The 18,356-nt window shown below is 36.4% G+C and overlaps 1 protein-coding gene across 2 annotated transcripts in view; it reads left to right on the forward strand.

Moving 5' to 3' along the window:
- MYZAP (myocardial zonula adherens protein) overlaps nt 1-18,356 on the forward strand; it is a 254,337-nt gene that overhangs the window by 190,569 nt on the left and 45,412 nt on the right. Inside the window, exons 8-13 of one of the 2 annotated variants that reach the window (XM_053717519.1) lie at nt 225-350; nt 5,055-5,183; nt 9,569-9,663; nt 11,716-11,821; nt 14,411-14,494; nt 15,510-15,610. In XM_053717519.1, the coding sequence (XP_053573494.1) occupies nt 225-350; nt 5,055-5,183; nt 9,569-9,663; nt 11,716-11,821; nt 14,411-14,494; nt 15,510-15,610 (641 nt within the window). The remainder of the gene's footprint in view (nt 1-224; nt 351-5,054; nt 5,184-9,568; nt 9,664-11,715; nt 11,822-14,410; nt 14,495-15,509; nt 15,611-18,356) is intronic. The other variant, XM_053717520.1, reaches the window with a different exon arrangement.

An 18,356-nucleotide genomic window follows, 5' to 3' on the forward strand; every position in this document is an offset into this window, starting at 1 on the left:
CACCTCCATTTGGAGATATAGCAGCACACAGGAAAGCTGTAATAGCTGGAATGTGACCTGACCTTTCACCTGCACAAGCTGCAAATCTTAGAGGGAGCAGTGGCTGCGGGCACCTAAAAGGACGTGCCTGGTAGCAGTGGCGGTCCCTGTAGTTACGCTCCTGACTCTAACAGACACACACTCAATGTGACTTAGCTTTGATTGTGCTGTCCTTAAACTTACAGATAGAATCTTCTCAGGAAGCGAATGCTGAGGTCATGAGAGAGATGACACGAAAACTGTATAATCAGTATGAAGAAAGGTTAAAACAAGAGGAACTGAAATACAGTGCAGAAAAAGAAGCTCTTATTGTAAGTATAATAAGGAATTATGTAAGTATTCTGATGTAAAATCATATGGCATATATTTCATAGCAACTATATAAAAAGGGTTAACAACGCAAGTTCAACTTAACAAGGTTTTACACTGAAGGATTTAAAAAATAAAAAAAAAGGACTGTAGCCAAAATTATTTTGACTAAGAACAAAATCAGCTCCAGCCTACTCAAGACGTTGATACCAGGAATATTATTGCACTCTGGGATGGCACTTATCAGAAAATGTATAAATACTAAAATGAAATATAAGGGGCTAGATTACAAGTTGAGCGCCATTACAAGTGGCCGGTTATTGCTACCGCGAGCTTGCAGTAGCAATTAGCGCTCAAAAAATCAACCAGAGGTCAGACCTCTGGTAATTTTTAAAATGTGCCTCAACTGCCCCCCCCCCCCCCCAAAAAAAAATGTGTGCAGTGCCTTTTAGAAAATTAAATATATTAGCATATTTTTCTATTTAAAAAAAAAACTGAACTAAGCAGTTTTTAGGGGTTAAAAGTGGCGGATGTGGGGTGTTAGGAAAAAAAACGGCACTGAAAAGTGCCTTTACATTGCGGCCTATGGGGACTGTGTGTTCGCTATAAATATATGTTTCAAGGCATGAGAACGAGGTTCCCATTGGAGCCTATGGTCGCGTTCGCTTTACACCTTACTTGTAATACCAGCGAACATTTGCGTGCACTGATATTTCTAAGTGGAGCGCAAATATCGCTTTTACAGATGCAATATTTTGCTCTCCACTTATAATCTAGCACAATATCAATCTTGATAAATAGTGATTTATGCAAAATGTCATCTAGGTGTTCTGAATATTAATCTGTATATTAGGTGTTCTGTATCTATTGGAACTACTGATGTGCAAGATATTTTTGGTATATATATATATATATATATATATATATATATATATATATATATATATATATATATATATATATACTACCGTGCACTGTGGAACAAAACTCTGACACCAAGTAGTATAAAATGATTCATTAAACGTGTTTCATATAATATGATATAAGTTAAAGCATATAAATGTACATTAGGCAATGTTCAAATACATTATAATGAAATTCGATGGTGTGGGGCAAACAGTGGGGATGGAAGCTGTACTAACTCTAACCCTGTTACAAACTATTTAACCTGCTTGCACAAATATACATGCTTGGTAAAGGAGGTGTCCTACTGAAATGCCGTGGGTGGAATATTGTTATCAAAATGTCATGATGCTGCTACACAAGGTTTACATTAGGATTAACACCTTGCCTACCAGAGGGTTTGCTAGCTGTGCACCATAAAAATACCAGACAACTTATAGGTGACAAGTATTATTATTATTATAATTTATTTGTATAGCGCCGCCAATTCCGTAGTGCTAGAGTAGGTGAGGGTCACACAGTGTCCCCCTAAAAGCTCAACTTTAGACCCCTCCCTTGATCCCAACATCTATATTTTTCACAACTGAGCAATCATTGTATCCCCTAGTTGCCAGGAACACATGTACTGTACGTAGTAGTGATTTGACACCATTAACAGACAGGAGCACACACACAGCCATGATTTAACAACCCAGTCTCTGCTTGTAATACATAATAGAGAATTCACAGTTACTTCCCTTTTGGCCCTTTAAATTTAGATGACACTTAAGGGGCTTTAAAAATACCAGACATTTAAGTGTCCAGTATTTTTGTATACTATAACATACTGGACTGTCCAGTTAAATACTGGACACCTGGCAACCCTACCTAAAACACAGAGCACTGCATTGACCCTTCAGTAAAAGTAAAGGCGATACACGTGTGTCTAATTTTACAATATATTCTTCTATAACATTTCAGTTGCGACTTTTGCAGCATCAGCACATTTTCATTGCAATATTTTAACAGTGACATTCAGTCTATGACACAGCGGCTTTAATTCTTCGATTGTTCCTTTGAAATTCCCACTGAGTTTCTATATATATATATTTACTCATATAACAAAGAAATACTAGGTAACTCACTGTCAACAGATATATTTTAACAATATGAAATTATTAATCTTAATCCCTGTTTATATATATATATATATATATATATATATATATATATATATATATATATATATATATATATATATATATATATATATATATATATATATATACAGTGGGGCAAAAAAGTATTTAGTCAGCCACCAATTGTGCAAGTTCTCCCACTTAAGAAGATGATTGAGGGCTGTAATTTTCATCATAGGTATACCTCAACTATGAGAGACAAAATGTGGAAACAAATCCAGACAATCACATTGTCTGATTTGGAAAGAATTTATTTGCATATTATGGTGGAAAATAAGTATTTGGTCAATATCAAAAGTTCATCTCAATACTTTGTTATATATCCTTTCTTGGCAATGACAGAGGTCAAACGTTTTCTGTAAGTCTTCACAAGGTTGCCACACACTGTTGCTGGTATGTTGGCCCATTCCTGCATGCAGATCTCCTCTAGAGCAGTGATGTTTTGGGGCTGTCGCTGGGCAACACGGACTTTCAACTCCCTCCAAAGGATTTCTTTGGGGTTGAGATCTGGAGACTGGCTAGGCCACTCCAGGACCTTGAAATGCTTCTTACGAAGCCACTCCTTTGTTGCCCGGGTGGTGTGTTTGGGATGATTGTCATGCTGAAAGACCCAACCACGTTTCATCTTCAATGCTCTTGCTGATGGAAGGAGGTTTGCACTCAAAATCTCACAATACATGGCCACATTCATTCTTTCATGTACACGGATCAGTCGTCCTGTTCCCTTTGCAGAGAAACAGCCCCAAAGCATGATGTTGCCACCCCCATGCTTCACAGTAGGTATGGTGTTCTTTGGTTGCAACTCAGCATTCTCTCTCCAAACACGACGAGTTGTGTTTCTACCAAACAGTTCTACTTTGGTTTCATCTGACCATATGACATTCTCCCAATCCGCTTCTGGATCATCCAAATTCTCTCTAGCATACTTCAGATGGGCCCGGACATGTACTGGCTTGAGCAGGGGGACACGTCTGGTACTGCAGGATCTGAGTCCCTGGCGGCGTAGTGTGTTACTGATGGTAGCCTTTGTTACGTTAGTCCCAACTCTCTGCAGGTCATTCACTAGGTCCCCCCGTGTGGTTCTGGGATGTTTGCTCACTGTTCTTGTGATCATTTTGACCCCACGGGGTGAGATCTTGCGTGGAGCCCCAGATCAAGGGAGATTATCAGTGGTCTTGTATGTCTTCCATTTTCTAATTATTGCTCCCACAGTTTATTTCTTCACACCACGCTGCTTGCCTATTGCAGATTCAGTCTTCCCAGCCTGGTGCAGGTCTACAATTTTGTTTCTGGTGTCCTTCGACAGCTCTTTGGTCTTCACCATAGTGGAGTTTGGAGTGTGACTGTTTGAGGTTGTGGACAGGTGTCTTTTATACTGATAACAAGTTCAAACAGGTGCCATTAATACAGTTAATGAGTGGAGGACAGAGGAGCCTCTTAAAGAAGAAGATACAGGTCTGTGAGAGACAGAAATCTTGCTTGTTTGTAGGTGACCAAATACTTATTTTACACCATAATATGCAAATAAATTCTTTCCAAATCAGACAATGTGATTGTCTGGATTTGTTTCCACATTTTGTCTCTTATAGTTGAGGTATACCTATGATGAAAATTACAGGCCTCTTTCATCGTTTTAAGTGGGAGAACTTGCACAATTGGTGGCTGACTAAATACTTTTTTGCCCCACTGTATATTACACATTTTGGGCTAGATTACAAGTGGAGCGCTATTTTATCATGCATCGACAAACAGGAAAATGTGTCCGTTTGCGGGCACGCGATAAATAACTAGCCATAACAAGTGGATGGAAATTGCTAGCACGACCTTGAGGTAGCAATTATCACTCAGAAAATTACCCAGAGATTTCATTAAAAATTACTGCACTATGCAGTTATAAGCGGTTAAAAGTTGTCGGGTATGGGGTGTTAGAAAACAAAGGCACTGGAAAGTGCCTTTACATTGCAGTCTTTGGGAACTGTGTGTTCCCTGTAAATATATATTGTTTATATAAATATATATTTATGTGTTAATATGTGTATATACACATAAATATATATGTGTATATACATATAATAACACATAAATATATATATTCATATACATATATAATTAAAATTTCTGCCCATCACTGCACTACTTACCCTCTTCGCTGCGCTTTGGTTCTGTGTCGTGTATGACCCCATCAGAACGAGGCTCCCATTGAAGCCTATGAAAGCACGCTCTCGTGAGCACAATGCTTCTGTGCAATGCGAACATGAGGTTGCATTCGCATTGCACCTAATTTGTAATACCAGCGCACATTAGCATGCGCTGGTATTACTCAGTTGAGCGCCAATATCGCTTTAGCGTAAGCAATATTTTGCGCTGAATTCGTAATCTGGCCCTTTATACTGTGCATTATAAACTTGCAAGTATTGTCATATGTACAGTGGTTCATCATTTTCATATTTTATTAGCTAGAGTCACAATATCATACACTTTTCTGTTAAATATTTGATTTTATAACTTATTTGCCCATGTTTGGTTTATTATTGAAAGGAAAGATAATGTAAGGAGAAATTCAAATTATTTTAATGAAAAACTAGTCTCTCACAAATAGTTGACTGTTGGCCTGTTTCTTTAAAGGGACAAACAAAACAATACCTGAAAGCTATTGAAGATGCTAGTGAGAAGGTACGAATTGCAGAGATTAAGATAGAAGAAAGAGATACAAAGATTGCAGAGCTGGACAAACTAGTCCAACGCATGGAGCAGGTATATATATATTATAAATACTATTATGATTCCTTCCCCCTCTGGGAATGATTCCTTCATCAGGGATCAAGAAATTTAGGTGTTAGTATGCTGATGATGACACGGAGTTACTATATGCGCTGGTTGGCAGACGTTCCACTGGCAAAGATGTTGCACCAATAGACGTCATTTTAGTGATACTCAATATGTTAAGATTCAATTAACATTATAAACTAGATGCATTTAAATCAAACCCTTCTTCTTTTCCTTTCACAGACCTGATCACTAACAATTAACCTTCTTGATTTTTGTATGATTGTGTGGGCACAAATCTATATGGGTTTATCTAAATGTCAAGGTAAATAAGTGGTTAAACATTATTGTTATTGGTTGTGTCTCTGTACTGACAAAAATCGGGGCTTTGCTGCTTCGTATAGCGGTGTGAAAATCTAATGATTTCGCTAAAAAAAATCAAGCAATCCTCTATATCTCTTTCAAAAAAATAGATGTACTTATTATTGATTATTTAGTTTTTTTTGCTAACTTCAAACATTTTCATAGAATAAAATGAAATAGTGAGTATCAAAATTGTAATTTTTGTAAATTAAGCTGTAATCTATTGTAAATTGACTGCAAGCAATATGCTAGATTACGAGTTTTGCGGTAAGAGGGGTGCGTTGCTAACTTGCACATTATTCTCACCGCTCACTTTCCTACAGCGATGGTATTACAGGTTTTTATAAACCCGGCGTTATTAGGCAAGAAGTGAGCGTAGAGCAAAATTGTGCTCCATACCGCACTCCAATACCAGTGCTGCTTAAGTCAGCGGTGAGCTGGTTGTACGTGCTCGTGCACGATTTCCCCATAGACATCAATAGGTAGAGCTGGCTGAGAAAAAGTCTAACACCTGCATTGATTCCTATGGGGAAACACATTTTATGTTTACACCTAACACCCTAACATGAACCCCGAGTCTAAACACCCCTAATCTTACACTTATTAACCCCTAATCTGCCGCCCCCGACATCGCCGACACCTACATTATATTTATTAACCCCTAATCTGCCGCTCCGGACATCGCTGCCACTATAATAAACATATTAAACACTAAACTGCCGCACTCCCGCCTCGCAAACGCTAAATATTATTAACCCCTAAACTGAAGCCCCTAACATCGCCGCCACCTACCTACATTTATTAACCCCTAATCTGCCGTCCCCAACGTCAGAGCCACTATACTATATTTATTAACCCCTAAATCTAAGTCTAACCCTAACACCCCCTAGCTTAAATATAATTAAAATATATCTAAACCAAACCTACTATTAATAACTAAATAATTCCTATTTAAAAATACTTACCTGTAAAATAAACCCTAAGATAGCTACAATATAACTAATAGTTACATTGTAGCTAGCTTAGGGTGTATTTTTATTTTACAGGCAAGTTTGTATTCATTTTAACTAGGTAGAATAGTAACTAAATAGTTATTAACTATTTACTAACTACCTAGTTAAAATAAATACAAATTTACCTGTAAAATAAAACCTAACCTAATTTACACTAACACCTAACACTACAATTAAATAAATCACCTAAATTAAATACAATGAAATAAATTCAATACAATTGGCTAAATTACAAAAAACAAAAAACACTAAATTACAGAAAATAAAAAACAAATTACAAGATATTTAAACTAATTACACCTAATCTAATAGCCCTATCAAAATAAAAAGCCCCCCCAAATAAAAAAAAACCCTAGCCTAAACTAAACTACCAATAGCCCTTAAAAGGGCCGTATGCGGGGCATTGCCCCAAAGAAATCAGCTCTTTTACCTGAAAAAAAAAAATACAAACAACCCCCCCAACAGTAAAACCCACCACCCACACAACCAACCCCCCAAATAAAACCCTACTTAAAAACCTAAGCTCCCCATTGCCCTGAAAAGGGCATTTGGATAGGCATTGCCCTTAAAAGGGTATTTAGCTCTATTGCGGCCCAAAGTCCTAACCTAAAAATAAAACCCACCAATAAACCCTTAAAAAAACCTAACACTAACCCCTGAAGATCCACTTACAGTTTTGAAGATCTGACATCCATCCTCAGCGAAGCCGAGAGAAGTCCTCATCGAAGCGGCAAGAAGTCCTCGACGAAGCCGGGGGAAGTCTTCATCCAAGCCAGGAGAAGTGGTCCTCCAGACGGGTAGAAGTCTTCATCCAGACGGCATCTTCTATCCTCATCCATCCGGCGCGGAGCGGCTCCATCTTCAAGACATCCAGCGCGGAGCATCCTCTTCCAATGAAATCTTCTTCCAGAATGAATATCTCTTTAAGTGATGTTATCCAAGATGGCGTCCCTTAGATTCTGATTGGCTGATAGAATTCTATCAGCCAATCGGAATTAAGGTTGAAAAGATCCTATTGGCTGATGCAATCAGCCAATAGGATTGAGTTGGCATTCTATTTGCTGTTCCAATCAACCAATAGAATGCCAGCTCAATCCTATTGGATGATTGGATCAGCCAATAGGATTGAAGTTCAATCCTATTGGCTGATTACATCAGCCAATAGGATTGTTTCAACCTTAATTCCGATTGGATGATAGAATTCTATCAGTCAATCGGAATCTAAGGGACACCATCTTGGATGACGTCACTTAAAGAGAAATTAATTCTGGAAGAAGACTTCGTCAGAAGAGGATGCTCCGCGCTGGAATGGATGAAGATAGAAGATGCCGTCTAGATGAAGAGTTCTGCCCGTCTGGAGGACCACTTCTCCCGGCTTGGAAGAAGACTTCTCCCCGCTTCGATGAGGACTTCTCCCGGCTTCGTTGAGGATGGATGTTGGATCTTCAAAACTGTAAGTGGATCTTCAGGGGTTAGTGTTAGGTTTTTTTAAGGGTTTATTGGGTGGGTTTTATTTTTAGGTTAGGGCTTTGGGCCGCAATAGAGCTGCTAAATGCCCTTTTAAGGCCAATCCCCATCAAAATGCCATTTTCAGGGCAATGAGGAGCTTAGGTTTTTTTAGTTAGGGTTTTATTTGGGGGGTTGGTTGTGTGGGTGGTGGGTTTTACTGTTGGGGGGTATTTGTATTTTTTTTACAGTTAAAAGATGAGGTAAAAGAGCTGATTTCTTTCAATGCCCCACAAAAGGCCCTTTTAAGGGCTATTGGTAGTTTAGTTTAGGCTAGGTTTTTTTTTATTTTGGGGGGGCTTTTTTATTTTGATAGGGCTATTAAATAAGGTGTAATTAGTTTAAATATCTTGTAATTTGTTTTTTATTTTCTGTAATTTTGTGTGTTTTTTTTGTAATTTAGCTAATTGTATTGAATTTAGTTAATTGTATTTAATTTAGGTAATTTATTTAATTGTACTGTAGTGTTAGTGTAACTTAGGTTAGGTTTTATTTTACAGGTAAATTTGTATTTATTTTAACTAAGTAGTTAGTAAATAGTTAATAACTATTTAGTAACTATTCTACCTAGTTAAAATAAATACAAACTTACCTGTAAAATAAAAATAAACCCTAAGCTAGCTACAATGTAACTATTAGTTATATTGTAGCTAGCTTAGGGTTTATTTTACAGGTAAGTATTTATTTTTAAATAGGAATTATTTAGTTATTAATAGTTGGTTTGGTTTAGATTTATTTTAATTATATTTAAGTTAGGGGGTGTTAGGGTTAGACTTAGGTTTAGGGGTTAATAAATATAGTATAGTGGCAGCGACGTTGGGGCAGCAGATTAGGGGTTAATAAATGTAGATAGGTGGCGGCGATGTTAAGGACAGCAGATTAGGGGTTAACAATATCTAATTAATGTTTGCGAGGCGGGAGTGCTCGCGGTTTAGGAGTTAATATGTTTATTCTAGTGGCGTCCGATGTCTGGAGCGGCAAATTAGGGGTTAATAATTTTATTTTAGTATTTGCAATGTGGGAGGGCCTCGGTTTAGGGGTTAATAGGTAGTTTATGGGTGTTAGTGTACTTTTTAGCACTTTAGTTATGAGTTTTATGCTACGGCTTTGTAGTGTAAAACTCATAACTACTGACTTTAGAATGCGGTACAAATCTTGACGGGATAGGGTGTACCGCTCACTTTTTGGCCTCCCAGGACAAGATTGTAATACCGGCGCTGTGGAAGTCCCATTGAAAAAAGACTATACACAATTTGCGTAAGTTGATTTGCGGTAAGGTCAATAAAGTGTGCGGTGCCCCTAAATCTGCAAGACTAGTAAGACCAGCGGTAGTGACAAAGCAGCGTTATAACCTGATAACGCTGCTTTTTCACCTTACCGCAAAACTCGTAATCTAGCCGATAGTTTGTTGGTCATACTCTTTAACAGTTGAGCTGTTTTGGAAAAAACAATGTATATGTTTCAGAGTGTAAAAACCAGTGTTATTTGCAGGAAAGGGAACAATTGCAGGCTCAGCTAATGAGACATGAAGAACAAATACAACGTCTGGATGCAAAGACAAAATTACATTCAACAGAATGGGAAAGGTAAACATTCTATTCCTATACTATATACTTTACTTGAAAACTAGAATTTTATAAAAGTATTATCATCTTTTGGATCAAGAGACCTTAACTTCTGGAAATGATATGTATTACATTTTTGCTTTTCCTCTCACTGTAAATACTGTATTTACATTTATATTTACAATATTATATCAGGAAAGAGAAATGTACTAGTTCAAACAATATTAAAGGGATACTAAACAGTGCTCCTTTGCTAAAAACAAATATGTTCAATCAAAGTAAATATAAAAAGATTGTGTAAAAAATAGCAAATAACTTGTTTTCTTGCAAAATTAGCACTTGGAAATTCTCAGTGTAGCCGCTGCCCCCAGTGTTTTAATAGCAGAGAATTTTCAAAACCTAAGAGCAAATCTGACTCCCTGTTATCTAGTCTGTTCACTAGCGTAGACGTTTTATGACATCAGACTAAGATAAAACTTCCTGCAAAGGCCTCCTCTTCCTTGTAGGGCTGTGACGGGAAGCACAGATGTAGTGTAAAAAAAATATAAGGTAGAATCCATTTAAATAGATGAATAGATGAATAATATGTATTGGAGTGATTTCTATTAAAGCAACATTAAACACTAAGTGCTAGATTACAAGTGGATTGCTATATATATATATATATAAAGTAATATTAGCGCTCCACATTGTAATACCAGTGCACGATAATGTGCCCTGGTATTACAAGTTCACAGCAATGTGAATGCGACCTCTATTGCCATCAGAGACTGCATCAGAACTTCAGCGCCAGCAAAGGGGGTAAGTCGCGCAGCGATGGCAGCAATCAAATATATATGTATATGCTGATATACATATATATTTATGTGTTAATATATACTAACACATAAATATATATGCATATAAGCATATACATACTGTATATATTTACTGGGAACACACAGTTCCCATTGACCGCAATGTAAAGGCACTTTTAAGTGCCATTTTTTTCAAAGACCCCACTCCCACCAACTTAAACCCCAAAATACTGCCTAGTGCAGTAAATTTATTAAAAAATAAAGACGCTGCCATCTTTATTTTTTATCAAACTACACTAGACAGTATTTTGGGGGCATTTGGGGAAGATTTATAAAATTAACCAGAGATCTGATCTCTGGTTAATTTTATAAGCGCTACTTGCTACCACAAGCTCACGGTAGCAATAACCAGCCACTTGTAATGGCTGGTTAATTATTGCACTCCTGCAAATGGGCAAATTTGCCCATTTACAGGAGTGCAATAATTTAATGTTGCACTTGTAATCTAGCCATAAATAAATGCAAGATAGAATGATGCATTCAAAGAAAAGATTAGTCTGAGAATATCATGTAGATGTATTTCTTAAAGTTTCATTAGCTGTTTAAATATTGACAAAATTTGCGTAAAGTTTTATTGTCTATAAAACAATGGGCTGCCATGTTGTAACTTAGGTTACCTTCTCTGCTGTGGCCAATTAGGGACAGTTATAAATAGGTCACTAGAGTGTGCAGCCAATGGCTGTGTGGAATACAAGAGTGTTCTGCACTTCTATTTCTAACAGGAACTAAAAAACTCACAATTTCTGAATAGAATTAAAGGAAAAGAGGACAAAATAAATAATTCAATTATATTGCAGAGTTGTTTTTATATATACCATTGATCATTTTTTATTACTACATCTCAAAGTGTTTAATGTCCCTTTAAGTATAACAACTGCTTAGTATTTTTTTTATTCCAACAGTGAAACAGACTGTTTAACACTCTTTTAAAGATTAAATATAGGCCAAAGGTGAATATACTAATTATGTATTTACAGACATTTCCTGGCCTTTGTATGTACAGTCTTTTCATTTTAGTTTTATAATGATACAAACTATCCAAGTGTGCTGCTAAATCAAACCATGTAGAGAGCATTTTACAAACGTAAACCACCTAAAATACACAAAAGCATATTTTTAGTCATAGACATCATGTTCTTATATTCCTAGATGAATATCACATTTTTAACATTATTTAGAACGGAAGCATATAACCCGCTTGGATTGTTATTTCCAGGTCCCAGCATTTAGAGGAAGCTGCAACCAGTTTGCGAGAGCGTATCAAGCACCTGGATGACATGGTTCACTGCCAACAAAAGAAGGTTAAACACATGATTGAAGAGGTGAGGTCGAAAGGAAGAGTTTGTACAGCATATATTTACCAAATAGCTTTCATAAAATCCTCTCTGTTACTGGACAAAATGTTTAAGCTTTAAAGGGACAGTCTACACCAGAATTTTTATTGTTTTAAAAGATAGATAATCCCTTTATTACCCATTTCCCTGTTTTGCATAACCAACACAGTTATAATAATATACTTTTAACCTCTGATTATCTTGTATCTAAGCCTCTGCAAACTGCCCCTTTTTTCAGTTCTTTTGACAGACTTGCAGTCTAGCCAATCAGTGCCTGCTCCCAGATAACTTCTCGTGCATGAGCACAGTGTTATCTATATGAAATACGTGAACTAACACCCTCTAGTGGTGAAAAACTGTTAAAATGCAATCTGAAAGAGGTGGGCTTCAAGGTCTAAGAAATTAGCATATGAACCTTCTAGGTTAAGCTTTCAACTAAGAATACCAAAAGAACAAAGCAAAATTGGTGATAAAAGTAAATTGGAAAATTGTTTAAAATTACATGCTCTATCTGAATCATGAAAGTTTATTTTGGCCTAGACTGTCCCTTTAAGATGGTAAAGTGTCTTACAACTCAACAAGGGCCTATAACATAAAGAAAATAAAAAAATACATACATGTTATTCATGAACACCACATAACAACTTTAATATCTTGCTGAAAAATGAGAGATGTAGAATGTTTGTGCTAAAACCATGCAAACCCCCCACCCCCCAAAAAAAACATTTTAAACTCTATTTTAGAATTGCAGTTTATACATTTTAAGTTTCTTTAGCATACGCTAATTGAGAAATCAAAACATTTTATTAGCAGCTATAAATACTGGGTACTCAGAAGGATCTGGTATAAAAAATGCTTCTGTGAAAGACCTTGCCCTTAATGTGTCAGAGGACAATGAGTCACAAGTGCTGTGTAGCATACTTTATGTGACACAGGTAACCAGCTGCTTATGAGTATTACAATCTAGATAAGAAGGCCGTTAAGCTACAGCTGTACTTCTGACCCAGCAGTTCTAGACACCTCCCCTCTTATTTAAACACTGAATATGTGTGTTTGCACCTACTCCGTGACAACCAACTCCCTAAGCACAAAGTCTATATTTACTGGCAGCACCTAAAAGCTTATTAAACATGATTAATATGCATATAAGCTTAAAGTAACATCAAAGTCAATACTATATTTTGCCTCTACAAACATTCCAATAAAGTACGTTAAAAGGTGCCATTTTAATCCATGTCTTAACAAAGAGTGGCATCTTTTACACACCTCAGTTATGAGTATAGCCATTCATTGGCAAGAACACTCTTGTGCACTAGCTTGAATGACAAGCATCCAAAATAATGGTGCATGGTGTGTGTGTATATATATATATATATATATATATATATATATAGGTGAACAAGAGAACATGTAAAGGGACAAAATAGCGCTGGTTGTTCAGAGTCACTATATATATATAGTGGATAACAGGATGAATGATTGAATACTAGATACAATCTTAGGCAGATGAATGTATATAATAATGCAACAAATATTTCATATATATAAAATACAGGTATTAGTATACACAGAAATGGAGTATAAACAAATGTTGCATGAAACTAGAATATACAGCAGATGAATGTATATATTGATGCAACAAATATTTCATGTAGATAAAACACAGAAATGGAGTATAAACAAATATTGCATGAAACTAGAACGTACACTCCCGCTGATAACAGTGGGTATGTGCAAAATGCAAACTTACAAGAACAAACCTCAATCTTATGAGGTAAGTGATCCGCACAGCAAAGGATTCCTCTTATGGAACACAGCTTTTCCTCTTGGGGTGTGAGAGAAACTTCAGTGGGTCAGCAATAGATATTCCCTCGGCCTCTTTAAGTATGGTTCCTCTGGACTTGTGGTAGAATTCTCCTGCTTATCCAACAAGTGTTCCCGGGGAGTCGAGCATTCCCCGCCTTAGCTGCTAAACTGCCAACTCCGGATCTTCACAAAGTGCAGCAATACATCGCCCTGTGCAATAGCCCCGTTATCCGTTGTCACACACAATAGGCACTCAGCAGCACCACTTGCTATATTCTATCACTTTCCGCTCCTACTACACTCCGGACAGTAGGAGACTCTACACACTATACAGATACAAAAGTCCAGCACTCACTATGTTCCATAAAGTTGGGGTGCATCCCACATTATATACAAATAAAAGATCCAAAGAGAGCACTCGCCATAAGCCAAAGTATATATTTAATCCAAAGTGTTATGAACGTTTTCGGGGAGTGACCCCGTCTTTAGAAAAATAAAGAAAAAAATGTATTTGTCTGATGACGGGGTCACTCCCCGAAAACGTTCACAACACTTTGGATTAAATATATACTTTGGCTTATGGCGAGTGCTCTCTTTGGATCTTTTATTTGGATCTTTTATTTGTAAATATATATATATAGATATATATATAGATATATATATATATATATATATTCATGTTTGTGTTATTTTCTGTGTTATTTAAATAAAGTCTTATTTCATTAATAAATAATGTAATATGTATTAAATCTTCATTTCTTTTTAATGCAGATTGAACTACTAAGGAAAAAGGTCCATTACAAAGATCTTCTAATTCAACAGCTACTAGAAAGGATATCTTTCTTGGAAGGAGAGGTATGGCTAATGATCAAAGGGCAGTATTTACTGAGAACTGTTTTTTAGTGGGAGAACCCTGATAATTTCCTGTGCAAATTTACAGAAATTCTAAAGGATCTAAACCATTATAGCAGTGAACTGTTATTTATATTCAAGTCTCTCTATTCATACCAGTCTTCATACCAGTCTCCAAAATTCTTCTCTTTTCGATGAAATGTGCAAATGAAGGATCCCAGCCACATACACATTTTAACTCACATTTTTTTAAAGGGACACTACATATTTTGAAATTGTGATATAAAATGTCTGATTTTGTGCAGTAAATAAAACAACAACTTTGCAATTTATTTTTATTATTTATTTTACTTTCCTGTAGTTTAAGTCTGAAACTGAAGAGTTTTTGAGAACTGATAGAGCCCCATCACAGGCTTCACAAGAGTAGCCTTGCCACATATCTGTGTCTAATTAGTTTCAGCTGAGATGACTAGAGAAGCATTGCCAAAAATGAAGAGTTTAATAACAGAATGACTGTAGCTAGACGTGTCTACTCCAGTAATAAGTCCTGATTGGCTCCTCCAAATAAGGCAGGCTGTGGGTGAAGTTTAGCTATTGAAACACAGCTGTAGCAAACAAGGTGATTATGCATTGAAAACAATTTAAGTTAGTTTATTGCAAGATGGATGTCCTCTATTATTTAACTTGGCTCTCTAACACCTACGATTAAACAAATCTATCTAGGTTTTCTAGTATGTTGAATTATATTACAACTCTGTGTGAGTGATCCACTTACTTTTGTAACATAGATGAGCTCAGAGTGTACCAGAGCTTACCTGAAAAAACACATCTGTGAATCAAAACATTTTGCATCATTAGACATTCAATATGTGTGCTGATATCCAAAATTGTTTAGGAGTTTAGGGACACTTGAATCAAACAGTGCTAAACCATAAAGTTACAGTTTATACTGTCAATGTTTAGGGAATTTAGTGAACATGCAAATGACTAATATAGCCTGTTGAACATTCTTTTGCAGAATACAGAATTACAAGACAAGATGGAATACTTGCTAGCAAACCAATCAAAGAACGCCAAAGAAACCAAAGATGTTGGAATATCTTGTGACATTCCACTCAGGTATAATATAATAAATATCTAAAAGAAAATTCTAATTACTGTAATGTATGAAATGAAACCTATAACTAATGTAGGTGCTGAACCATTCTTTTCCTATGGATATGGTGCTTAACTAAGAACAATTGTATTTTATGATCAAATGTATGGAAATAGTAAACAGAGGAAAACATTTATTTTGGTGTAGTTGTTGAACATATAGTTGAGCTCTGAAGCAGTACTGCACTACAGGGATTTAGCTGAACACATCTGGTGATACAAAGGCAAGAGACATATGCGTGTAGCCACAAATCACAAGCTTGTTACTAGTAGTGTGTTGCTGCTCATGAGCCTACATAGTTATGCCTTTCAAAAAAGGATACCCAGAGGAAAAAAGAAAATGTTATATCAGAAGTAAATTGAAAACACTGATACATGTATAATCAGTGTTTATCAAATTCATTGCTCAATTACCCCTTAAATATGGCTCATGTAAAATAATCAGCTGATGGGTGAGAGCAGAATAATAACCACAATTACTGGTCAGCTGATTATTACACATGTGCTCAAGTTAAGATATCATGAAAATCTGGCCTGTTAGAGGAACTTTAAGACTGGAGTTGAGAAACACTGTCCTATCTGAACCACAGCATTTTCATTTATTGCCCCTTTATTTGAAATGGCATCATTTGAAAGTAAAAAATATATATATATATATATATATGCCATTACCAAAAATCTTAATTAAACTATTTTGGTTCTTAAAGAGCAGGGAAGTTATTAAATATACTATGAGAATCTTTCTTGTGCACTTAGCTCCCTTGGCATAAGTTAGTTAGCTGTTTATAAATAGTTTTATAAATGAAGCCTTAAGTGTCTTGCCAGCCAGCCAGCAAAAAGGTATATATTGCTTCAACCTCAAGGAGTTTTAAAACTAGTGGTATAAAAAGTGCTTCTGTCAATAGATCGTACAGTCTTAAGCTATTATTGAAGCTTCTCACATATGGAATTTTAATATAGCCATATAAGAGAGGGAGGTCATAGATCTTTCTGCCCAGTGCTACTAATAGTGGCATCACAGCCTTGATTTGGTACAGGGCTTTTGTCCATAAATAGTGGGTATATGATAAACAGTAGCAAAAACTATATCCACAAAGCAGCATGTTTTTTCCAGAATTAAGCATAGGTTTTGATGACATGTACTGACTGTCCCACTGCAAAGAAATAGCAGGAACCAAATGACTAGGTTAAATAGATGTGATAGGGGAAGATAATTAATTCTGCTTCAGACATGACCAGTACAGTTGTACACATTACATTGCTTTTAGTGAAGTGCAGCATCTGAGACCCCATGATGCAAATCATGTAGATGGTTGCTTATTCCATTTGGAGGGCTAGAATTACATACATTTTATGCAAAATGTTTTGTATTAATATAACCTTTTAAAGGGACAGTATAGTGAGATTTTTTTTTTCACCATAGCAAATGTAAAAAACAACTGTGGCCCTGGACTGTGGTAGTCAGCTGTACAAATGTCTGGATGCAAAAGCAAAGCATACCGCAGCATGAGCAGGAGGATTTGTATTCTCTTACATGCTTGCGCATGGCTAATTTCTTTTGGGCTAGATTACAGGTGGCAAGCAAATGATTGTGCTAGGGTTTCCGTGATTGTTTGTGCCCTGTTTCAATTGCTCTGATATTACAAGTTGAGCGCAATCGTGATTTATGCTAGAGTCAATAGGTGAGCTGTTTGCATAAAAAAAATTCAAAAATACAATGTCAAAGTACAGTTTCACTTATAATAACACAGTGTACAAAAAAGTATTCAAAAGAAATTGCACACAAAAATATAAGCGCTCTTTTGTTTGTATTGGTATGACACAAAAATATAAGCGCTCTTTTGTTTGTATTGGTATGACACAAAAAAGTGGAGAGAAAAAAAGCCAAATCTAACACAATCCACGCAAAATTCCAAGAAAAAATAACTGAAATCAATTGCTTCCTGTAACCATCAATTAATATCTTACACCTCTCTACTGGAATTTTGGACCTCTCTTCTTTTGCCAACTGCTGCAGGTCTCTCAGATTGGAAAGATTCCTTTTCACCAACTACTGTTTAAGATCTCTCCACAGGTGCTCTATGGGATTTAGATCTGGACTCATTACTGGCCAGTTCAGTACTCACCAGGGCTTTGTCTTAAACCATTTCTGGGTGCTTTTTCACGTGTGCTTTAGGCCATTCTCCTGCTGTAAGACCCATGACCTCTGACGGAGACCCAACTTTCTGACACTGGGCCCTACATTGCACCCCAGAATTCTTTGGTAGTCTTAAGATTGCATAATGCCATGCAAACAGTCAAGACATCCAGTGCCTGAAGCAGCAAAAAACCCCAAAACATTTTTCTTTTTCTGAAAACAGTAGAATGATAGGCTTTACCAAAATGCTGTAATTATTTTTTCGTTTGTCCACAGCACATTCTTCCAAAATGATTTGCTTCCTCAGTTACGTTTTGGCAAACTCCAATCTGCCTTTTTTTTGTTTCTGTGTCAGCAGTGGAGTCCTTCTGGGTCTCCTACCATAGCATCCCTTTTCATTTAGATGGCGATGTATAGTGCGAGCTGACACATTTTATACCCTGTGCCTGAAATTCAGCTTAAATTTGTCTGGAAGTTGATCAAGGTTCTTTATCCACCATTGAACAATCCTTCGTTGCAATCTTTGATCAATTCTTCTCTTTCGCCTATGTCCACGGAGATAAGTTACAGTGC

This window comes from Bombina bombina, chromosome 6 (genome assembly GCF_027579735.1).
Source record: "Bombina bombina isolate aBomBom1 chromosome 6, aBomBom1.pri, whole genome shotgun sequence".
NCBI lineage: Eukaryota > Metazoa > Chordata > Amphibia > Anura > Bombinatoridae > Bombina > Bombina bombina.